General features: G+C 34.5%; 1 protein-coding gene across 1 annotated transcript in view; it reads right to left on the reverse strand.

Moving 5' to 3' along the window:
• Cht6 (Chitinase 6) overlaps positions 1 to 26,136 on the reverse strand; it is a 334,867-nt gene that overhangs the window by 248,276 nt on the left and 60,455 nt on the right. Inside the window, 1 exon segment of the mRNA XM_081751078.1 lies at positions 12,343 to 12,403. Within this exon segment, the coding sequence (XP_081607204.1) occupies positions 12,343 to 12,366 (24 nt within the window). The 5' untranslated portion in view covers positions 12,367 to 12,403.

Genomic DNA, 26,136 nt, shown 5'->3' on the forward strand with positions numbered 1-26,136 from the left:
ACTTAGATAAGTAATAGATGATACCAAATGCAAGTATTTTTTTTTTTAATATATATAATTCCATATCCGAGTACTCCTCCTTGTGGGTCCACAAGCCTTCGAAGTTGACAACTTTCAATAGGTTTTCTCATTCCGATTAAAGCAAAGCGCCTGAAATGTCCATCAACTCGCTATACGCAGCTCTTTTACTAGTTGCCGTTCACAAGAGTCAATACGGCCAAAACGACGCCTAAAATGTGGAATAGAAATATAAAGACAAGTTTCTTTATTATTATTTGAATGAAAACTGGCAAATCTACACAAAATTTGGAATCTACCAACGTAAACAGTACGTTTCTAACACTTTCTAGCACTTTTCTAGCACTAGCAGTGGTTTTTGAGATCTCATTGTCGAAAGGATTGGCCACAAACATATAAACTTTTCTTGACCACAAATATATAAACTTAGCATTTTGTGGTAATATATAGATATCTTCCTGACTGTTTACTCTAAACGGTTGAAATTTTTAGAAATGAAAAAAAAAAAGTTCCAATCTATTAGAAGATGTTGGTTTCCGAACAAGACATACGTGAGTATCATTGCAAATAATAACTTTATTTCTTGGAAATTAATAATGCTTGGGTGTTGTGAATGATAATGTTACACCTTCTTTAGTCTCTTTCTACAATGACTGAAAGTCATTCTTGGATCAGGTTTGCCAGTAGATAATTCACAAATCACTCAAAATTACTTTCTCAAATGAAAGAGCATACAAAATCATTTTTGGTTGGTATTTTAAATTTTAAGTGGCGGTGTCGTTACCAAACGACACTCGGATTTAATGTAAGTTTACAGCCTGTTGTTCCGGAACTTCAGTAGGATTGAAAGTGTTAACCTCCCCTTCAATATGATGAAAAATACTATTTATCGTATTAATATGCAGTATAGTCTATACACACAAAAGTTCTAAAACGATATCAACCTTAGAGCATGAACTCACATCCAGTTAATTAAATTCTGTATAGTATACGCCAGTCACTGCTTAGTGTTATTCAATTTCCAATCTGTCACATGTATTACACAAGGCTTATTCAAACAGAACTTTATTCTTAACACTACTTAGGGATGAGCACGAGACGAGTCAAGACAGAATTTTCCTGACAAAATTCGAGTCGAGACACAGCTCTTCCAATAGAAAAATATACATTTTTCGAGTCGAGACATCACTTTTACAGCACATTTTCGAGACGAGACAGTCTCAAATCTTGTCTCGTGCGCATCCCTAACACTACTGGGTTTCGAAATGTCTTATTTGTTATATACTCTAGATATTCGAACTTTATTCAGTCTATCATTTAATTGACTTTTATAAGTGCATTTAAACATTCAATTATTTATTAATTTCATTTTGAAAGGTCTTTTCTAGATCGTGTAGGAAGTAGAGCTCCATATGAGCCAAGAATTGAGATTATCTCGTCTCAGAAAATATCTGTTTCTATTGAAAGACCTTTGTCTCGTTTCGTGCCGTGGGCAACTCTAGAGTGAAGCTTTATGCGGAAAGAAGTAGTCAATTGCTTGTGAGTCAAGCCAGAAATAATGCTGCTGGAAGATAATGCGCCAACCACACATCACTAAGTTGAGCACGGTCACTAATCTGACTAGAGACCTTCACAGCCTAGAGTCTCAAGTTTATTATTTTATTAAAATTCGAATTGATAAATTCTGCAATTCATTGTTTTTTGTTTTTGTTTTTGTTTTTGTTTAATCGAAATACGTAACAGAAAATGCAACATATGCATACTTGTGACTGGATAATTGTGTGAATATACGGATCAACGAACTACACATGTTAAGGATATTGAAAGATGTTATCACAAAGTCTCTTTCTTACTCACCATTTTCACTTATTTTGTTTCCTCTTGAATCTTTCATGTTTGTGTGTATAATTAAAAATTATATATATATATTCTTAATTCTTTCCTCATTAATTTATAATAGCAAATGAGAACTCATGATCTTTCTTTCTTTTTTTCCCTTGGAATTAAATACGCTGTTGGATTGTCTTTCTCCCACTGCCTTGGTTATTAAGAAGAGTTTATGCACAGAATTAACAAATAAAGAAAAAGAAATAAATAAAAAGGATGACAAATGAGAAACGAATTTTCTTATTTACGAGAGGCAAGCGTGAAGGATTCCTGTGTCCTGTATCACAGCTGACAATGCACTTGTCGACCATGAAGTACCAACACTTTTCAAGGCACGGGAATGCCCTTTCCCTCATTCGCTTCTTTAATTTCTTTTTATCTATGTTTGATTCTTCTTTTTCTTTTTTTTTAAAAAGCTTTGTTTATCCTTTTTAAACAATTTTACTGCCTTTTTTTTATAGTTTATCTTCCGAAGAGGATTCAGCTTTCTTTGGTGACTTCAGACGGTCTTCTGGTCTGCTCTTTATCACGTAAATAGAACTTGCAAGAAGATTTTTCTCAAGTTTCCAATCTCACAAGTAAAAATAAATTTTTAGGACAAAATTCTTAAAATATAACTACAAATCAAGACAATTAAAATGGTTATGGTCTTCACTTACATTGAAAGTACGTCAAGAATCTAAACCTTTATGAAGAGACTTTCAGAACGCAAGTCTTAATGAAAAAGACTTTCGGCCTTAATGAAGAAAACAGACTTCTGGAATGTAAACCTTTATGAAAGTGACTTGAACTCTAAGCATTATGAATGAGACTTTTTTGGATTCAAGCCTTCATGAAAGAGACTTTTGTAATCAAAAACTTTTTTCAAAGGGAGTTTTTGAAACATAAGCCTTTACGAAAGAGAATTTTGAGTGAGTAAACTAAAAAGAGTGTAGGAAAAGACTACAAAACAGGGACTTCATGGAATCCAAACCATGAGTTCCCACCGGGAATAGAACTCGGGTTTCCCAGGGCAAAGACACGTCCTCTAATTGTAAGCCACGAAAGCTTTCATCCAATGGCGAAATTTTGTTTCTTTGACCTTCGAAATTTTTACCCCATGTGATTATATATAGATATAACAAGATCAAATGTCAGAAGATGATTCCTCATATCATACAATCATAAAAAAGAAGATAAATATGAGTTGGAGAATGCTACCTTAAGGAGTTAAAAGCATGATAAAAATGTAGGCAATATGTTTAAAATGCTGTAAATTCGAAACAAGATGCACTTAGACTGTTAAACAAGAGAAATTGTATCTGTAGAATGAAAGCACGCCAGAATTCTCAACGAATTGATGCTATCTCAGAAATCGCGAAAACATTTGAAAGTCACCTGCACATATTTTATACAGTATATAAAATACTTTTCCTTATATATTGATTGTAATGTCTGGAAAACTAAGTTTTTTCTCGGTGAGTAGAGAACTGAGTGATAAATATTAGTATACACTATAGAAAAATCTCACATCTGATTCATTCTTTACATGAAAATAAGTATGTATCTTCTCTCCTCCTCATCACCTTAATAGCTTTTTCCAAAGTCACTTCAATTACTGAGTGACAAGACTCACTTTTTCGTGCCCGAAAACGGTAGATACACTCACATAAACGAAGGAACATAGGACACATATGTGGCTTAATGATAAAGCTTTCATTTCCGTTACAAAGGATTGAAAATTTAATCCTTAAGTGGGAAACATTGCGTCCGTTTGTTTTGGTGTATTCCTATTTTTATCCCTCTTTCTTCCTTTTTCTCAATTTTTTCACTATTGTGGTCACAGTGACTTAATGAATCTCGTGGAAGTAGTTGAGAGCGGCTAATGGAACTAGGCTGGCAACCCCGTGGTGAGACTACCGTACGATCAAATTTTACTTCAGGATGAATGTTTCTAATCATCCTTGACATTTGTGTCTTCAATCTCTGTGTTCAGATTAAAGGGGAAAAAGTGTTAAACAGGTATCAGCAACCACTATTAATTGAGTCATCCAGTTCTGAAACGACTCTTGTCCATTTACAGAAAATCACAGAAAACCGAGAAAAAATTTAGGATCGATGCGTTTGTAGAACTGGAAATATTTGAAGATGTTCAGGTTTTCTATATCCTCAGTTCTATAGAACCTGCACATCCTACTTTTGAAAAAAGTTTTCTGGGATTTCTGTAAATGTACAAGAACCATTTTAGAACTGGACGACTCAATTGTAGAAATAAGTGTAGAAATTGGATGACTAACAATAAATAAATAACCAATAGTGTTGTTATCTTTGGTTCGAAGGTGTCTGGTTCGATCCCAGCGTATGTGCGTTTGTAGTTGATAACATCTTATCTGTAAGTTCCCTTGAGACTCTACCAATTTCTCATTTCACCAATACTATCATTATTATTCACTTACATTTAGAAGCTGTTTCCTTCAGCCTACACACTACCAACTTCAAACGCTGACCTAAAGATTTTTACTTTTATTTTAGAGTCGCCGTAGCACAATCGGTAAGATGACTCTCTACCAACTTGGCGGCCTAGATTCGATCCCCAGTGGGTAGGGAAAATTTTGTCTCGTCATATTTTTGATCCCATGCAGTTCCGATGTACACCCAGTCCATTTAAATGGGCATCTAGAACAAGTTGGGAAAATAAAGGACCGGGGCGTAGTTCTGACTACATCATCATTTTATCTCCACACACAGCCCTTAGCCTTCGATTGCCTAACACGAAATAGAAGAAGGAAGCGATATTTATTTTCTTACTTATCGTCATTATAATAATTATTATTGACAGTTATTTTGTATTTCAGTATATATTATTTCTCTGGTCTGTTCTAAACGATTTACGCGTTTATCGGTTTTGAGCTCGTTTGTGGCTAAGTGGTTAGGGTACGCGCCTTTGACGTGGAAGACCCGGGTTCGATTCCCGGCGGGAGCTCACGTGGTTTGGATTTCACGTTAATCAGTAGATCCACATCTTATATAGCCTCGCTGCTGAAAGGGACGCAAAACTCACATTCAACTCTACTAAATATCGATTTTTACAGAGTTGTATTTTTTCATAAGAACTGGTTGCAGCACGAAAGATAGAAATATTTTATATTATTATTACTATTATTATTATTATTATTATTATTATTATTATTATTATTATTATTATTATTATTATTATTATTATTATTATTATTATTATTATTATTATTATTATTAGAAGTTTTTGTGATAATTCCGTTCACATTCATTATCAATTCCACTTTGCCCATAAGGCATATAAGCTTCATTTGAGGAAGGAAAGACATAAAAGCGTGTAATCATCCGCAGAGGAATGTTTGTATAAATCACTGACAAGCGTATAACATCAATTAATAAAGATAATAAATTAAATAAATGCTGTGAATGGATGCTGGAAGAAGTAGCTGAGAAGAATATGCAAAGACATTGTCTAAGGTCAAAAGGCAATCAGGTGCTAAATCATCTTGCTATTTAAACAAATTGTAAACACATGAAGGCATTTTTATAGCAGTTCATAAACTGGCGTCATTGGATATCACGGAGAACACGCAATATATTAGATGTTTAAAGATAAATGAAAGAAGATGCAAGAAATGAATTTGTTAGTAATGCATTCAACTGTATCCATATCTAGAGCTTATCACAGTGGAAAACAATATCTGAAAAGCATGAACCACTTCTAATGCTTTCTACCGCGGCTCAGTGGTAGAACGTTCACGTCTGGGGCATGGCGTCCTTGGTATGATCCCAGCTCGCGCCAAGTGGACTTTGTGGTGGACAAACACCGTGTGCGTGGGTTTTCTCAGGGCACACTCCCGTCTCCACTCACTTTATTCATCCCACCATTCCATTCATTTCTCATCATCACCGCCTCCTTTACCCTAGCTGGCATAACGTGGGACATAAAATTCAGATTTCATTTCATTTCTAATGCTTTCTAATGATTAATGGTTTATATATATATATATATATATATATATATATATATATATATATATATATATATATATATATATATATATATGTGTGTGTGTGTGTGTGTGTGTGTGCGTATGTCTGTATGTGTGTTAACATTCCCAAGCGCTATTGTACTAAAGAACTAAGGTAACTGCATAATGTGGATTACCAATGTTCTGAGTTACTGGATGTTCTAATGCGCTGATTTCTGTATAATTTTGGGGGACCCATTTAGATTTGTCAACCTAAGCAAACGTCATTCTACTCATTCGATCGGCGCTCATTCTTACTACCTCTTAATTCCAATAGGGGGCGCGGTGGCTCAGTGGTAGAGCGTTCACCTCCGGTGCTTGGGGTCCCTGGTTCGATCCCAACTCGCGCCGTGTGAACTTTGTGGTGGACAAACACCGTGCTCGTGGGTTTTCTCGGGGTTCTCCCGTTTCCTCCCACTTTCTTCATTCCACCATTTCACTCATCTCTCATTATCACCGTCTCCTTTAGCCTAACCGGCATAACCGTGGGACGTAAAACTTAAAGATATGTAAATGATGCTATGTAAAACTGTTAATTTCTGTGTACCCATCGACAATCGCATACGAGACCACAAACCTTTATTATTCTGTTATATAGGAGAAAAAAAACTGTGGTAAAGTGGTACAAAGAGAAACATGGATACTGCAAAACATTAACAATGAAAGAAAAAAGGATTTTAAAAAAAGAGTCAGCTAGAGTCTAGATCTATATACTACATGAACCATCTAGGCAGTCAGTTCGCGTGGCTTAATAAAGAAAAATGGAGATCATATAATATGAACCCAGAACATTTCGATTGCCAAGTGAAACTATTAACCTTTCCAGTTTGAAGATGAAATTAAATCTTTAGTTTAATGTCCCGTGATTATACCCTTTAGGCTAAACAAGGCGAATAATTAATGAAAGCAAGTAATTATGAAATAATTTGCGAAATGAGAAGGTGGCAAGAAACAGGAGAACCCATGGACACCATGTTGTCCAACACAAACTCACATAACCTGGAATGGAACCAGGAACTCCTTGGACTAGAAGTGAGCGCCCTATCATTGAGCCATCATACCACCAACAGAATTCAAGAATAAAGAATTAGATGAAGGGGTTTACGTATTATTATATTAATCTATTGTATTATGCAGAATTGCTTGTAATTCAACCATATTTCACTTCCTTATGTTGGAATGGAAATTGTGCAGCAATATAAGTTTAACGGTTTGCGTATTCTTATTGAAAAATTCATTTTCATTCAAGAGTTATCGTGTGGAGTAACGGACGGACGTAATAACATTACAAAATCTTATAAGGCCCAGTAGCGTGATCCTAATAACATACCAATCTTATAAGGCTCACTAGTGTGTTTCTAACAACATTAAAATGTTGTAAGGCTCACTAGCGTGATGCTAATAACGTTACAATCTTAAAAGGACCATTCTAGGGTAATCCTAACAACAATACAATCTCATAATGGCCACTAACATGATTAACATTACAATCTTATAAGACCTATTAGCATTATCCTAATAACATTACAATCTTATATGGCTCACTAGCAAGATCTCAATAACATTACAATCTTATAAGACCCACTAGCGTGATCCTAATAACATACCAATCTTAAAAGGCTCACTAGCGTGATCCTAACAACATTACGATGTTGTAAGGTTCACTTCACTAGCGTGATGCTAATAACGTTACAATCTTAAAATGACCATTCTAGGGTAATCCTAACAACAATACAATCTCATAATGGCCACTAACATGATTAACATTACAATCTTATAAGGCCCACTAGCGTGATCCTAATAAAACCATTTCTTTCTTGTAACCCGTAACCGCGATTATGGTATGTTTTCGCCTTTATCAATTGCGGTTCTGATACTTTTTCAGCCGAAATGTAGCAGAAAATTTGCATGACTTATTGTGACACTGTAAATAACAACCCATCCTTTGAGAAAGCTCCTAAGAAAATAATAATTATTTAAAATTAAGTTGAGGTTTGTTGACAAGTGTGTCCATTAGACCTCTGTGGCTAAGAAAGTTCGGACGGACGGACATTCAAACGTCGTATTTTTGGTAAGTAGAAATCACGATAGGTGTAAATCTGTCCAGTACAATATTAAATCTGTCCAGTACAATATATAGATTATTTTTTTTTTAGTATAATATTTTTCCTACACTTGTAGTAACTAGAAAGTAAAAACAGTACTTAAAAAGTGAAATTCTCGGACCAGTTGCTGTTTTATACACGTGTCTTCCAAGAAAACTATATTATATTGTTTGTGTCGCATGCGACCATTATTTGTTGTGGGATATTGGCGCAAGTGCTCTGCAATTTGTTGCCTCGTTTTATCTGATAAAAGCGAGCGGCTGTGAAATTCCGTGTGGAAGTTTTTAGCTATGTCATTACGAGTAGCCACGAGTACTGAACGGGGAAGAAAAGGCGCGACAATTGTTTAAGGAAATGTTTAGATTACTAAGCAATGCAAGGGAATTAAAAGAAATTTAAAAAAAGAAAAAAAGGTTTCTTTCCTCTCATTAAGGTAAATGATAAGCAGCATTGTCTGTAAAAGAGCAGGAAGCTTCCGGTTACTCCATCTGAAATGTCATTGTGGGTCTTTAGAAGCAGGAGGAGTACTTCACAAATAAAACAGACAAGTCTTATTATTTTATTTTATTTTTTCTCATTAAGAGCGACATTTCTTAATTATTTAAATTTTAACGGTTTATATCTGGTTGTTTCATCAAAGTTAGCAATGAATCCTGAGAATCTGATGTTATACTCAAATTCATTTTTAAAATTTATTTGTGTCACTGTGGAAATACCCGTAAAAATGTCCATCTAGTATTTTCCGTCTATTTCATGTTTTTCGAAACCTTTAGAAACTCAAAAAAAAAAAAAAAAAATACAATTTCTGTACTTTAACTTTCGGCACAGGAATTATTTGATTATCCTGGTACCAAAAATTCAACTATTCCAAATTCGAAAATAATGAAAGATTTAATATTTAGTTTTATATCTCATGTTTATGCCTAGTGTTGTCTACGATACTAGAAATAAGGTTTTCTTGTCTCGTAAATTCTGTAGAAGCCTTGTCCTGACTGATTTTTTTACAGGATTCTTTCTCGTCTCGTCTACGTCTCGATTCTCGGAAAGATTTTCTCGTCTTATTTCGAAGAATTTTCGTCTCGTCTTGTAACTTTATGTAGTATTTGACTTTTAAAAGTAGGCCTAGTTTTGATAGAATTTTGCACTTAAGTAAATTCAAATGATATATAGAAATAACTGTTGAACACAGCATTAGATAAGAAAAGATATACATTATTCAGAATCTCTAATCTATGCTCATACCCAAACGAACGTAAAAGTCGTTCGCACTACAGACAGAACTACTCGTAATTCATCTTAACAAGGCAAATATTATATATATTCAAAGATATCGACTAAACATCTGTATTCTTACAGAAAATAGCAATGTAATAGGAATAATAGCACACAATTAATCGCATATTAGATACCAAGCGTTTCATTAAAAAAATAATTCATGTAAGAGAAAGGGAACACTGTAATCTAGTGGTTGGAGAGTTGGACTCGTGTCCGCGTGGTCCTGGGTTCGATTCCCGGCTGGTGCTTCCCAATTTTCGGCGTCCACCTAGCGTCGTGAGGCAAACTGGGGAGTCACGTGAAAACAAGACGTGACGGCCACTAGAGCTCCTGATGCGCCTGTTAGGGACAGAGCGTCACAGCGCGCTGATCACGTGTTCGCTGCTAGGCCGGACGTAGTTCAACCAGTCGCTAGCAGGTGGCGCTGGAGCAGGCTTAGTCTCACAAATGGATCGTTACGCCAAGTGGTTACGTAAAAGGACGGTTTTTTTAGACGAAAATAATTTCATGGAAAACTAACTAAATATCACATAAATAGTTTAAGGAGTTTAATAATTAAATAGTATTCCCTTTAAACTTAATCCTTTAAACTAATCTTTTAAACTTAAATCATTAAATCATGTGATTACATGTGACGAGGAGTAAACCTTCATTATTTCTTTACTAATCCATTCACAAGAAGAAGTTATCTTAAAAATTAATATACAAATGGTATTAAATTGTATTTGAAATAGAGTACGACTATAATGTATAAAATTGCATGCTCGACATCTAATCAATCCTATATATCATGAAAACGTTTCCGTCTGTCCATCACGTTAACGTCCGTCCCAAGCATTTAAGAGAGTTATGGGTTCCATAAACATCTAGGCGAAATAGTTAAATATTCCTAACAGAGCACTCAAAGATTTTATAATTTATAATTAAAGTTTATAGTTTTATGGAATCTTGAAACATTGATAAATTATCTATCATTATGCTTATAATCACTTTATCAATTCTAGTTTTTATGCTATGAATCATGGAACACTAAAACAGATTTTGAAATATAAGACATTAGTGAATTAGTGCTGCCCACGAAAATGATGAAATATTTTCTCTCGTCCCGTTTTCGTCGAGACGAAAAACATTAATTATGTCCTGCAGATTAAACAAGTCGGATGATTAGTAAAAATAATTTTGAAAAAAAAAATGATGTTATGATAATCAGGGAGGAAACGGGAGAATCTCGAGAAAACCCATGAAAATTATGTTGGTCACCACAAATACACATGTCCTAGAGGGAAGCGCTCTATCATTTGTTTTAATCCGCCCCAAACAGGATATTTATCTCCATGGACTTCTAATTAATCATATACAATATTCTACTTAATCCAATATGACAGGGACATGAACACAGAAACTTTAAGAACAGTTGAGAACTCCCATGAGTTTCAGAGGGACTCAAATCCCCAAGGGATTTCGCCTGGTAACCACTGAGCTCCCACTGCAAAGTAGAAAGATCGCAGCCGCAAAACATAGCCCAGTACATACGCACCAGAGTTACATTTAATTCAACTCTTCACTCTCCAGGTAGTGCAATTGTCCGTCCGTCCGTCCGGGAAACAGAAAAACCTGAGGAACTAATTGATGAATCACCATCAATTTTGGCCAGGATGTAGAGGGTCTAAAGTTGGGAATCGAATGTATTTATGGATGTGATATTTAAACGGCAGTGGTAGAAGTTAACCATTTCTGGTTTTAACGTCTATCATTATAGAGTAAAAACGAAAATAAATAGCCGGAAGTAGTTTCTTGCAATCGATTAAGCATCCGAAGAATACATTTTATCTCCATTCTTAACTACATTACAATTTCCGTTTTTAACATTGATTAACATAGAGTAAAAACGGTAATAGATAGCGAGAAGCCGTTTTCTGCCATCAATGTATCCTGTCAAGAATATATTCCGGTTCCATACTCTCTACTAAAACTGGAAGTTGTAGAAATCTACTGCTATTTCCAAATTAAACATTAATTTAAAAAATATCTCTCAATGCAAACCAAACTCCTTCACGTCGTGTACACGTAACTCTGCTACTTGCTTACTTTATATGTTTCTTTTTTTTTAAATCTCATTTATAGAATTACATTAATAGACTTCAAAAATTGCTGGCAGTGATTAACCATTTTATCTTCCTTGGTATTGGATCTGTTCGGGTCAGACCAGATCACGGTCTTCCAGGGTCACCAAGTCTGATGGGTCATGGTTCTGACTGCCTCGGGATCTTCCAGATCACGGGTCACGAAATTAGTGACCCATTCCACGCAAGGGTGATCGGGGTTTAAGCCCATAAATAGAAATAGAAAAATAAAAGCTTAAGAACTTACTATATAGATAAGACGTCTCATAAAACGAGATCTGGCCTTTGGGACTACACTTAAGAAGCCTCTGACTCGTGGTTCGGTTTCATTGGACCGTATGATCCTTTTGGCACGTCGTCCATCCTCCTTTAATGAAATTCAGTGTACGCCATTGCTCAACGAGTATAATAATGAAGAAATAAAAATTTAACTACAGTTCTCCATTTGGAGCTGTAACAATTCTAAATCTACGAAAAGAAGGTGTTTTTCATCACGAATTACAATAAATAATTATTCTGAATTTTCAGCTGCACTTCCGACATAAAGTTCATAAGATCGTGATGGAGCAATAAGAAGATGAGGAAAGTTTTTCTTTCTATTGTAGAAAGTATCTCATTAAACAGTTACCGAAAAACATAGGTTTGTCTTATATCCATGAGTAGAAAAACGATAACATGAAAGAACCAAAAGAAGAAAAGAATTTGATAAAACAAAAACAATTGAAATTAGATGAAAGTTATCCAAATAGAGAGGAAAATTTATATTTTATAAAGAAGTAGAGTAGAGTCTTCTTCTGTTCTGTAAAACAAGATGTGGAACAACCTGGATGAGAAAAGAGAGAAAAATGGAAGATACCTCAATGAATGAATGAACGGAGAAATAATAATTGTTGATTGTTCTGTACTCACCATTGTTGACGTCATCATCTTCATCAGGAAGAATGATGACTGTACTTCCGAGGACGATCACCTGCAAAATAAAAGAAAAAAAACAAAAGAATTAGAGCGATTCATTCGTCTGCTGGACCATATCAATTTGTACAGAGAAGAAGAAAACAGATTATTATCATTAGAAGCATCCTCTTCTGCCTACTGGGATGGAACTGCCAAGTGAAAGTCAACCGCCATAATAGATAACAGAATCTTGGCACTTTTTGGTGTGTCTGATAGAGTTCATTGGTTATGGAAAAAGAGAGAATAGAATGTCAATAGTGTTTGCCAAAGGAGTCTGATAACAACCAGATCATTAGTGATTGTGTTTGGATAGGTGTAGCTGTCTCACACTTCATCAGTGATGGTGGATGATGTCTTTATCGCTGATTATTGAAAGGGAAACTCCTGAGGATGCTCTATTAGTCATCATCCATTGTTTCTGCTTTCTTTACTCTTGCTTTTTTTAAACACCTTTACAGTTTATGCTTATCCAGTTAAATAGTGTTAGAACGAAAATTATTTTTATGTGACTATAGTAGGGTTTACACTAACAGTCTAAACATGTAATTTAGAAACACGATATTTTTTTTCTGATAGATGATTAGTATGAACGTGCTGTTTCATAAAGGCAGAGGAGCACCGCGGTTCAATACAGTGAAACCTCTCTTAACAGTGTGTGTGTAGAACTTGTACTTGAGAAGAAAATTATCACAGAAATCATTATATTTTGCAGTACACGCCCATATAAAATCATTCTCCAGAGATACTTTTGTTTCTTTACAAATGGAGATGATTCCTTATTGCCACAGTAACTCGTACATGGAGTGCAATATTTCGATATTAGCCTACATTTAGTTTTATAACTAATGTATTTATTATGCTTCATACAACTACCATATGAATTATGAGTAATCTAAATGTGTACAACCTCTCTGAATAATGAACACTTCTCATTTACGCACAAATAATCATGTCCCGTCGGTGTCAGTAAATAAGAGGTTTCAATGTATTAGAAGGATCTCCCCTAGTGCTGAAGGACCCTGTTTCGATATCATGCTATATGAGATTGTGGTAAAAAAAAAAAAAAAAAAAAAAAAAAAGTCGTGTTTGTGGGCTTTCTATTTCTCGTAGTTCTACATGGAGGTACACGTTGCTAGAATTATGTGTAAAATAGTAAAATATAGATCCACTGATCAATATCAATTGATCCTGCAAAGAGACACTCAACTTTGATTAGTGTTGCCCGCGAGGTGAGAAATTTCTCGTTTGTCCGTCACGACTTTTATCTCGGAAATGTGACATATATATCTTTTCTTTAACTAATGCTAATTATTCAACAGTTATTTCTGTATAGCATTTGAATTTCCTGTTACTAAGCATAATATTGTATCAATACCTTCCAAAAACCAAGTACATAAATTTACAAGACGAGATAAGATGAGAAACGTTACTTAAGGATCGAAATCAGACGAGAAAGAATTTTTGAGAACCGAGAAGAGGCGAAACTTTTACAAATTTACGAGAAAATCAATTAATTTATTGTACTTGATTGAATTCACAATAATTTTAATTTTCATAGACTTGAGTCATAGATCTATTGGCTAACATATATATATATATACTCTCGTCAATTTTTTCTGGGTTAAACCTCTGTCGGTTAAGGTCTCATGATGAAGTGTAGTCTCAGGTCTTACACAACTTTAGTTCTGAAAATCTTCGAGGATAAAAAAGAAAAAAGTGCAGGCTCTTAATATTATTCTTTACTATCAGTGAAAATTATAAGTACTATGATATGAGTTACAATATAAATGTAACGAGATTGAATTGAACTCCTAATACACCAACAATGTCATGATTTTTGTACAGGGTTGCCAGAAAGTCCCTTTACACCCGAACAAAATACGTGTAACAATGTAAAATGTTAAGACATTTAAGATGAGGAGAACATGGAGGCATATCAAGCTCCGTTGGGATAACAGAAGTGCACATACGGATGTTTTGGACACATAATTGTAAGTATTGTTAGCGTAGGGATGAAATACGTGCAGCTGCAAAGGGACTGTATATATGTATGTATCAAAACTCCGAACCATATGCCCTCCATTATGAGAAAAACTACGAAAACTGAAAAGAGAGGTGAAATTATTGGAAATAAATGGTTTTCTAAAATAGTCGAACTTTTGTAATCACGGCAGCCGTTTGGGCATCACACTGACAATACGCTCTATGAAAAAAGAAACGATGCCAATTCAGCAAGCTATTCCCTTGGACTCTCACCATACCAACAATACAGCATTGTTGGGAAGTAGATCCGAGATGTTCTAGGTTCCCGCACATAACAATATGTACGTTTCCCCGTGTCATTTTTAGGTGCCCTTAAGTTCTGTTCAAACAGTCTATTGAACGGGAACGGTGCTCTTTCATTTAACATAGGGCACCTTACTATTGTGGAGCCCAAATGGAGTAATGTGATTGGAAAAGTTTTAGCATTTTAGATTGAAAACCACCTATTTGCAACAACTTTCCTGTATTTGCAGTTTTACTTTCAAGCGACGAAAAAGAAATTTGGAGATCGTGAGAAAAAATCGAATTACAGATTTCAACGGATTTATACGTTTCATGACCCATAAATACCAAAAAAGTGATTTTTCGACTCTGTCCGTCCGTTTGTCCTGATGTACACCTACCTAGAAGCCATACTATTCAACGTATGGAGACCAAATTTTAAAGTTTTTTGAGTTTTCTTCCTACTCTTAAAAATAAGGACAGTTTACTTAAAGATATTTTTTAACGCGATTTTCTCAAAAACGGCTCTAACGATTTTGTTTATATTTCATAAATCAATTTACGAAAAACAACTCCATCATGTGATATAATTAATTTCTCTGGGAAAATCGATAAGAGGTAGTTTATTGTTGGGAGTAGGCTATTTCCTTTCGAACGATTTTCTGAAAACGACGCAGGCGATTCATATTTCATAAATAAATAGACATTTCATCAATAACTCAACAATGCTGTACAACTCATTTGTCCTAAAATTCTACAAGAGATAGTTAATTCTTGTTTTTTTTTTTTTTTTTTGACGATTTTCTCAAAAAAACAACTCAGGTGATTTAGTTAATATTTCATAAATAAATATTTCAATTAATAACTTGACAATGTGTGTCAATTCGTTTATGTTGAAGAATCTACGAGGGTCAGTTTATTCTTGGGGGGGGAGGGTGTAATGTTGCACTTCCATGAGAATATCGCAAGGTTAATTTACTCGTAGAGTGAAGTTTTTCTTCTTTATTACAATTTTTCAAAATAGCACTTACGGGATTTTGTTATTATTTTATAAACAAATAGGCCTATTTCTTCAATAACCCTAAAATATGGCAGAAGTTAGTTCTTACGAATAATGAACCAGGGGTACGTTACTTTTCGAGATGAGTTTTGTTTCGCTGAGGTTTCCCGAAAACGCCTTATAATTTTTGTTCATATTTCACGCAAAATATTTCATTAATAACTGGAACACAACATGATTTAGTTTAAGGAATAAAGCAAGAAAATTTAATGCGGTTACCCGTACCTTTTATTCTGTATCTTTACGAATAACGGATTTGGTCAATGCCCTGCACATTCGATATAGGCCTACCCGGTATATCAATGTATTATACTATCATTTTTAGGTTAATGCTACTACTTTGCTACATCACATCAAGTTCCATAGAGAAAGTCAAATATTAGTTAAGATTATATTTACGTTGTATAGGTCTCGACAGGCTTTTAACAATAAATATAAACCTCCGACAGGCCAAGATCGGGCCAAATTGATCTAGATATTGAGAAATGTTAATTTTGTTTTATACATCTATGCACACACACACCTAAAATTCCATGTATTCTTCACGAACTTGTCCAGAGATCTTCTGTTAAAACAAGCAGCAGTGTCACATGTACACCACGTGAAGAAGTTTGGTTTGCATGCGATATTTGCTCAATTAATATTGAGAACGGAAGTGATAGTAGATTCTTTTACTTCCGGTTTTAGTAGAGAGATTAGAGTGGAGATGGAATGTGTTATTGGGATGCTTAATTAATTGTAAAAAATCGCTTCTCTCTTATTTATTACTGTTTATTGCTCTACAGTGATCAATGCTAAAACCGGAAATGGTTGATTTCTATCACTTCCGGTTTGAATATTCCCTCCAGAAATGAACTTGATTCATAACTTTTGACTCTCTACATTCCTGGTCAAAATTGATGGTGATCCATCAAGTAGTTCTTGAAATGTTTTGTTTCTCGAATAGAGGGAGATATACAGACACGAACAAATAGGTTACATATATAAGAGAATAAATTCATTAAGGACTACGTATTATATTTATTATTATAATAAATAATTAAATTATTATTATTATTATTATTATTATTATTATTATTATTATTATTATTATTATTGTAGTAGTATTTTGAAAATGTGAAAAAATAGTGACGAGCACCTTTGATCAGATCAATCTTATCCTTACTCAGTCTCATCGAAGTCTTTGAATTATTACATTTAAGAACCTGCATTCTACTGTATTTCATCACTGTCCCAACATGTTATTGCGGACTATTTGCATATCTCCTTCTGCTCTTTAATGTACAATTCACCTGAACGAGATTCAAACACCTCGTGCCTTAGTGAGCCTCCTTACCCCTTCTTCTCCTTTCTTTTAGATTAAATTTCAAACAAATACTGAGAAACATGTTTAGTTATTTCTAAATGCAAAATCCTTTAAGTACCAAAATTTCATGTCTCTAAGCTCAAGGAATTCCGAGATATGGATATCTTATTACAATAATTGCAACCCCCTTCCCCCCACCTCTTCCATATCGAATTTCTAAAATAATTTCTTTAGTAATATATTATCATACATGACAATTCTATATTGTGACCAAATTTCAAGCTTCTCGTTTAAATGGTTTGGCCTAGGTGCTGATGCTGATTAGTCAGTCAGTCAGGACTTCTTCTTTTATATATAGAGATTACGGTTTGCAACTTTGATCTTTGAACTTTGTGATTTGTAACAAATCATATATCGTTATAAAAAAAAATCGAAGTTGAAAAAGTGCTACGTCTTTGTAATATTGCAATTTCCTAACATCAAACTGCAAAGTTTCAGGAAAATGATGATGAAACATGTAACTGATATTAATGCGAAATAGTGATATTATTTGTTATATGAAAAACAAAACGTAAATATACGTATTAACATAACTACTACACCTTAATTATATCTATTAACATAAAATGGAATTTTTCATTATTACTTTTAACTGAAAGTGTTTAAAACTCTTCCAAGAACAATTAGAGACAAAACACCGTGCAAAAAAGTGATCTTTCCTGCCGAATGTAATTTTTAGTTTTAGAAAACTTTTTTTTATCATTATTACGTCCATTCTAATACATTCTTCCTTGTAGAACGCACTTTTTGTTGTTGTTGTTGTTGTTTACTGAATAAACTGTATAATCAATCACATCTTGGAATTATTCAAGTCGTGAAATGGAAAAATAATACTATGCAATTTACTGTTGCATCCTTACCACTTTCTTCCTTCTTTATTCTTTCCTGGTTATAACGAATATTTTTCGCTGTTGCCACACACACTATTATAGATTATTAGAATAATGCTACTAAAAAAAAAAAAAAAAAAAAAAACATACACAATCACTCATACACACGACGCGTCTTTCTCGTGCGCCAGTCACACGTTTACTGGAAACAGCATCCGTTACAACCTTGCCTTTTCTTCCCCCTGTGCTTCCCTGTTTTATTCTTCAAAACAGTAATTTCTTCTTCTTTTCTCTGTCTTGTTTTTTTTTCTCTAATTTCTTATATATTTAAAGACACACAACATCAGTTAACAACGCTGACACTGGGAGGAGTTGAGCAGGAGAGGCCTTATCCTAGAAACTGCCTGCTGGTTGAATTGGATTCTCCAAGGCGAAATTGTTCTTCAGGAAGGTCGCTTATTTCTTTCTTTCGCTTTATAATACCGAGAACTTATGAGGGTTACTGATGCATGCACGCGACACGCTTAAAATGGCCAAATACCTTGTTAGCACATGTTTTTAAGTTTTTTTTTATATATACTGATTATTATTGCTCGTTTCATTTTATGAATTCTACTCTCCCTATCGTTTCAATGATTAAGGCTAGAAGCTTGTTATTGTCCTGTTAGCATGAGGGCCTTGACGCCTAACAAGTAAAAGCATAATAATAATAATAATAATAATAATAATAATAATAATAATAATAATAATAATAATACATCTATCTACCTCGGTGTTCATGTTTTTCTTAATAACTTTACACCATTTCGTGCTATTAAATTTCTTTTACACAATACTAGTTTATTAGCAGGTTAATCCACAAATTTTTAAATTTGACTTCTGAACTGTCGGTGATAATATTATACAAGGGTAATCCTATCAGCTCTGGAATTCTTGGATGACAGAAGGCCGTTAGGATTTGAAGAAAAAAGTAAGACACGGTCATCAGACGTAATATTGCCTATAGCTTAGAGATGTGAAGGTAGTAATATTAATACAATGAAGTTACTTTATTACTGGAGATGATGGTTGGTTTTCTACGGACTAGTGTTACTTAATGAACTATGTCGTGTCATGGTATAAGGCTGTTTATTTGACACGATCTTCTTGTTATTTTATAAAGGAGAAAGCCTAATAAACAGAAAAATATCCGGAAGACTTATAACAGGACTTAAGCATCCTTCCTCTTACATGATTCATAAAGTATGTTTTGTATTGGACACAATAGGAATATTTACCGAAGAAAGAAGACTAAATTTATTTAGTAACATACTATAGCCAAATGTGATATATATAACCAAATTTCCTTATTTTTATTTAAAAAAAAGTTACTAGCCGAGATATAAAAGCATAAAAGTGAAAGTTGTGCCTGTTAAAAAGTGTATAATAAATTATTAAACACAATTTTCTCATACATTTTATTGTTACAGATAAAATCAACAAATATTATTTTTTTAAAACTTCTTCGACTTTTCAATTCGTTAAGTTGTCGGTCTTCTCTAAAGAGCCAAACAAAGCACATAAATTCAAGCAGTATAACACAGCCGTTTGATAATACAAAAGTGTATTTGTATGTATCTAATCGAAAACTTTATGTTCATATGACAACTTTTGGCTATTCAATTATCCCCATAATTAGTTATTCCTAAATTAAATCAGATATTTCTTTGTAAATAGACTTGAACGTTATAGTGACAGACGAAGAGTCATCTTACGTCAGAGTATCTGAAACTATTAACGAACGCTTAATGAGAAATAGACAATTCTCTAAAATATTCGAAATTTGTCTCTGTGAGTAAATTTGTAACTTTAATTTAAAATATCATAGAAATGATTGTGATAATTCATCTATTTATGTCGAAAAATAAGCGAAATTTGCATTAATACAATAATTTCGTAAGTAATAATTGTTATGCTATGATTTTTTTTCATAATTGTACATCTTACAATGAAGTTATTGCCATGAAAGCTTCTGTTATTTTTTTTTATTACATCCTAGCTGAAATGCTCGTTCTTCGCACCGGAAGAATAGGTTTATGGACAATATTTGAAAGGTATACCAAATGTAAGGTATGTTCTGAAATTCCTTTCAAATGGTTCAGCCGTTTCCAGTGATGATGAGAAAGACAGTGTTGAAAGTATTAAAGAATTTGCTTTCTTCGCCCTTAGAAACATTTTTGTTTTTAATAAGAAGTTTATATACCGATTTTCATCTTCCTATGATAAGAGGTTTGTGAGATTGTTGTTCGTCAACTTTTTCCAGAACATGCCATTTCCGGTTTGAGGACTGTACCCTGGCCTCCTCGGCCACCTGACCTACCTATCTGTGTCTATTTCCTGTAGAGCTTCCTCAAAATCCAAAGTAAATGGGAATAAAACCCATACACTAGCTTGCTTTAACAGAAGAAATTACCACCATTGATGGGGAAATATTGTAACGTGCTGTCTGCAATTCCCGGAAAAGGCTACGAATATGAAAAGGACCAGGTGGGAGTCATTTGAAGAACATCACTTTCAAGATAGGAAGATCTGTCTTGATAAATCAAAATGATATTCAATAACTTGTATGTCTGTCCTAATACATTATTTTTTTTAGCTTTGAAAATTTAGTGAGTTATTCTCATTTCAAACCAACTTCTCTGCCAGATTCGGTATTATACTACATTCGTATCGTGTATATTCAGTGTTATCATGATAGTTTCACCACTTGGTCTGTTTAGCTCTGTAACTTTCTGATGAACAATGGTTAAATATGGATTGAGAGCAGTATAACTTAGAAAGATGTATGCAATAGGCCACGCACCAAATGTTTCAGTATAGGAAAAGTCAAGGCTTTTTAATAAATAATTAACGTTATAAAGTTTTGAATTTCTGCAGATCTGTACATCGCTAAGAGTTTCTAACACATAGCAATATACACTTTGAAAGTAAGTTTGTAATCAATGAAAAACGTCAAGATCATTATGTTCTTGCATATTTTGAACAATTACATTGTCAACAATGTAATCTTGTTTAATAATTACGATTTTTCTTGAAAGAAATTGAAAAAGACGTGTATTTATCCAATCGTTCTAAAGCTTTCACTAAAGTAGAATAATAATATTTTCTAAGTGCACAAAACAGTTATATCATACTTTCAATTTTTGAAGTATTACAGAATATACGTTACATACTCGCTATACACGTATCTAGGCAATCTCGGATAAGCACATAAACATTCACATTCATGTATGCTCCATTAAGTTTGTAGACACTTTTCTTGTAGAAAATTCCATTCTTTAATGAAAATGTAATAATCCATAATTCTACAATAAGATTTTATACGTTTCAAACTTATATGTTTGTAGGTTAGAACTTCAGTATATAAAATTTACAATAACAATTTGTCGATCATGTATTCTATTTCTCTTTTATTTGTTTATATTTGAATTTTATTTGTAGATAAAATTAATTTTCTGAAGAGGAAATAGACTGGCAACCCTTTTAAAATCTTTGCAACACCATGTATTGTGTCAAAGTTACATAAAATCATAATAGGTGCAATATAGATGTCTATGAAACAGACATATAAATACCCTCTCTCCGACCGATTGGTAGGCACCGTTTGACACTATTTCAATCAATGTTCAGTATCAGATTTGTTTTTTTTTAATTAAAATAACAAGAATCGTATTTCACATCATGTACACATATTATTCAACGAACGACATGTCGAAATATATAGGGAGAGGGTGCAAGCTAATTACACGCTTCTGATTTGATTTTTATCTTTATTCCAAGATTTTTTAAACTAAGGTCAGTATATTATCGATTAAAGTTCGGTTTTAAAATCTTAAAGAACGTAACATTAAAATATAATTTGATTTTGAGTTTACGTAAATATATCTCAATGTAATTTCTCATTAGCTTCAAAGAGGAAAAGTACAGCTTAGTTTCGACTTTTTTAATCATACACAATGTCGGAAAATTTCTTCTTACTATAATTAAATGTATATTTTATAGAGTGATATTTTCAAGAACAAAATAAAGAAAACAAATTTTGAAATTAAACGTGATAAAAATGTAAACAACAACAGAATGATATTACGAACTAAATCTAAGGAGTAGCATTGTCATTTGTTATTTCATATCTATTAAATAATGTCCTAACATGTATGTCCTGTTACTCACATTTCTTGATACAAATTCAAAAGAAAAACATTTTATTTTATTGTATAGCTTAAACAATTAAATGTTTCAGATGGACATATTTTGTACACTATACGTACATGCTATATTGATAGTATCTTTGTAATATATCTTTGTGTGTGTGTTTGTGTGTGTGTGTATAGGTGTGTGTGTAGAGAGAGAGAGAGAGAGAGAGAGAGAGAGAGAGAAAGAGACAGAAACAATTCATTTAATTCATTCATTCATTTTTTATCTACTGTACATTTCTATTATTTCTTTTGATATGAAGAAAATATTTTGAAAATCTACAGAAAGAGTCCATTTCATATTAGAATGATACGCACCTTCTTTCTTCTAGGTGTGAAAATAAATTTGCATGAAAATTCTAACAAGTAAGTGAAATTTTCGTGATAAAAGGAATAAGTATTATTCTTAATAGTATGTTTTCCTCGAAAACATTTCTTTATTCCACTGCTGCGGGGATAAGAGTGTCCTGAATAAAAACAAGTTTTTTTCTTATTATCCTTTACTTCTATTTTCTAAATCGTGCTTTTCTCGTGTATGTGTTAAAACATCATTAAATATGTTTCCACTAGTTAATGCAGAGTGTGTAAGTATGTTCTCCACGTGTGTACATATGCCACTCTAAATGGTGCAGGAAACGAGAATCAATTGTTGAATTATAATCCGATTAGTACAATGAGTTGTGGCAAGCTTACGTAAAATCAAGAAATTATGTTTCATAGCATATTTGCCTCATAATGTGTCTATAGATGCCTTTTGCTATGTCTTTTAATCAATCTTATATTGCTATTATAGTTGTTTGTACTGTTTTATTATTGTTGTTATTGAGCAATGCGTCGATATATTTCACTTATATATATGTTCATCCATTATTTCATGCATTTATCTAGATGAATTATGTCACTTTGTCAAACATAAGCGGTTTCCTTTCGTTAGCATATCATACATCACAAATTAACTCATGCATTTTTGGCTAATGCTCTGAACAATATAATATTAAAAACTTGAAATATAAAAGAATTTACATGGTAGATTTCTATTGATTTCATTTCATATATAAAAATCAACGATATTCATTTAAACGGCGTGACAAACATCTTGGCATTTGAAGGCGGCGCTCCAAGTTCCCTTTAAATGCTGCTAGCAAATGAGAGGCTAGCGGTATTGCCACGTTTATTTTGTACACATCCGCGTCTATCCTCTGCCACCTGATCGCGCTGTAGTTCGTCTGCTTATCCATAACCACACCCCTTAGCACTCGGCAGCATCGCGTCAGAGCTTGCGTTTTATTCGTTTAGCTGAAATGCCAAGACGTTTGTCACAGGCTGTAGTTTTTTCTTTCTTTTGTTTTATTTTCGCAGTTATAATGCAGTTAACAAAATCTTGAAGAAGAAGAAGAAGAGGGAGAAATGCTGTACTTTGGAAGACAATAAGTAGATAAGACCATTGATTTCTCAACAGTTTTACCAATTGAGGGGTGTGGGAAGCATCGGAACAAACGTCAATGACAAATTATGCAGGAGAAGCAATGTAAAACACTTCAGCTCATTTTGCATCTTCCTAGGACGTTCTCTGCATGGGTTCCGTTGTTCTACTCAACTTTGCACAAACAGAAACGTTACAGTAGAGACCTGCACGGGCCGGGCCCGGCCCGCGGGCCGGGCTTGGGCGGGCCGGCTCTGTTATTTCTTTGGGCCGGGCCGGGCTTGGGCGGGCCGACACTGTTATTTCTTTGGGCCGGGCCGGGCTTGGGCTGGCCGACACTGATTTATCTTCAGGTCGGGCCGTGCTGGGACCGATCAATTGCAATTCTTTAATAATTATTGACTTTCGTTAAACGATAATTGGAATAAAGCCAAACGTTGAAGAAGTGTGTCCGTGAAAAATGTTACAAAGAATGCAATAGCTATTTAGTTTGTGTTGCTTAGCGGCTCCACTTTCACTATAGAGGATTGCAGGCAGTATGCGGTAAATTGAGCTCAAAATATAATATTCACTGAACTCAAAATATAAAAAAGAAGGGAAAATGAAAATGAAATCTTTAAGTTTTACGTCCCAAGTTTATGCCGGTTAGGCTAAAGGAGACGGTGATGATGAGAGATGAGTGAAAATGGTGGAATGAAGAAAGTGGGAGGAAACGGCAGAACCCCGAGAAAACCCACGAGCACGGTTTTTGTCCACCACAAAGTTCACTTGGCGGGGGCTGAGATCGAACCCGGGACCCCAAGCACAAGAGGTGAACGCTTTACCACTGAGCCACAGGGCCCCCTCTAAAAAGAAGGGGTGGGAATGTTTTGCCTGCCGCTAAACAATATTGCCATCTTCAATTTATGCTAAAAATCAATTAAGTTAGATTTTTGTTACAGGGAATGGAGTTTTTGTTCTCTCGATGACAGGCAAAGTTCTAGGAGGCAATGGTACTATTCGGGAGGCAAGCGTCAGGTTGTGAACCAGAGTTTAGAAAATGTTTCTGAGGGTTAGGTCAAGTTTAGTACTAAATTTTGAGAAAGATTCGAACTCGAGCTAATTTTTTAAAATAATTATCGGGCCGGGGTCAGGCCAAAAACTTTTAAAATTTATCAGGCCCGGGCCGGGCTTGGGCCAAGAATTTTGAAAAAGTTATCAGGCCGGGCCGGGCTCGGGCCGAAAATCCCCAAAACTTTTCGGGCCCGGGCTGGGCCGGGCCTAGGCACGTTCGGGCTGGATTGGGCTCGGGCCGAAAATATCGGCCCGTGCAGGTCTCTATGTTACAGTAATTACGGAGAATCTCTTTCTTTCACCAATATCTCGACGTTCTACTGACAATCCCAGCTTTCATCAAGTTGGGGCTTGTCCCGGTGTTTGGCCGAAGGCTTCAGTATTTCAAAGCATCTTCATGGCTATGCAGTTAGATGCATGCCTTGGCGCGGGAGACTCGGGTCTCATTCGCGGTGGGATCCCATATGGATTTGATCTCGTGTTAAGATGTTCGTTCATGTCTCGTATAGGTTTCGTGCTAAAAGAGATGTTAAACTCCCAACTAATAATTTTCACCTGATTCAACTAATTTCAGGATTATACTCTGTATTTTCTAAGGCCATACATAATGTAGACCGTAATCTTTTCGTAAATACAGCTAAATAGCACTTCATCCAATTTGTTTACAATACTAAAATGCTTATGTATCTTTGGAAGCACCTTTGTATTTTTGGATAAGGTAATATATATATCGGGTGTTCTAAAAATGGCGTGGACCCATGAACTCAGAACACTACTCTACAAGTTAATAAAGCGGAAAGTATATAAAATATTGTACATCTTTCGGGTCCTCGTCTGGAGACGCAAATTACACTACGTGACAACGTCGCAGATAAAGAATCATAGAGTAGATCCACCACTCCACCAAACAGTTACATCGATTCATTCCGGATGGCAATTAGTCGATAGGTATTGACTTTTACCACTTATTAGTGTAACAATCGACGTAAGTGTTTGTTAGATTCGTAGAGCAATGCTAATGTTTCCAACTTAATCTACGATATTGTCACATAGTTAAATTTTTTGTTCCAACAGCGGCTGAAGAAGGTACTGGGGGCCATACCATTATGGATCATTTTTGCTTTATTTTCACCTGAAGAATAACGCTCTGTTGTCCGTGGGCGCCATTTTGAGAATACCTAATATAATAATTTACACTATATATGAGCGGCTCGGGCAATCATAATAGTACGTGTCATTTACGATGAGATTGAGTTCCATGGAATGGATTGGCATCGAACCACAAAATAATATTTCCGAAATGTACCTGTAGATGATAGGGGAAGATTGTTTGGTATGTGTCAATGCTTTGAATTGCATGGGAATGTTGAACCTATTTTCTAGTTTACTCGACACTTAGAAAATGTGACATACCATTATGTTTTCCCAAGCCGCTCATATGCATAGCTCTGAATAACGAACGGGCACCGATGCGATGGTACAAGATTGTTTTCCCTAAATTAAAGGTGTCCGCTGCAGAG

Source organism: Thermobia domestica, chromosome 3 (assembly GCF_964235325.1).
Source record: "Thermobia domestica chromosome 3, izTheDome1.hap1.1, whole genome shotgun sequence".
Taxonomy (NCBI): domain Eukaryota; kingdom Metazoa; phylum Arthropoda; class Insecta; order Zygentoma; family Lepismatidae; genus Thermobia; species Thermobia domestica.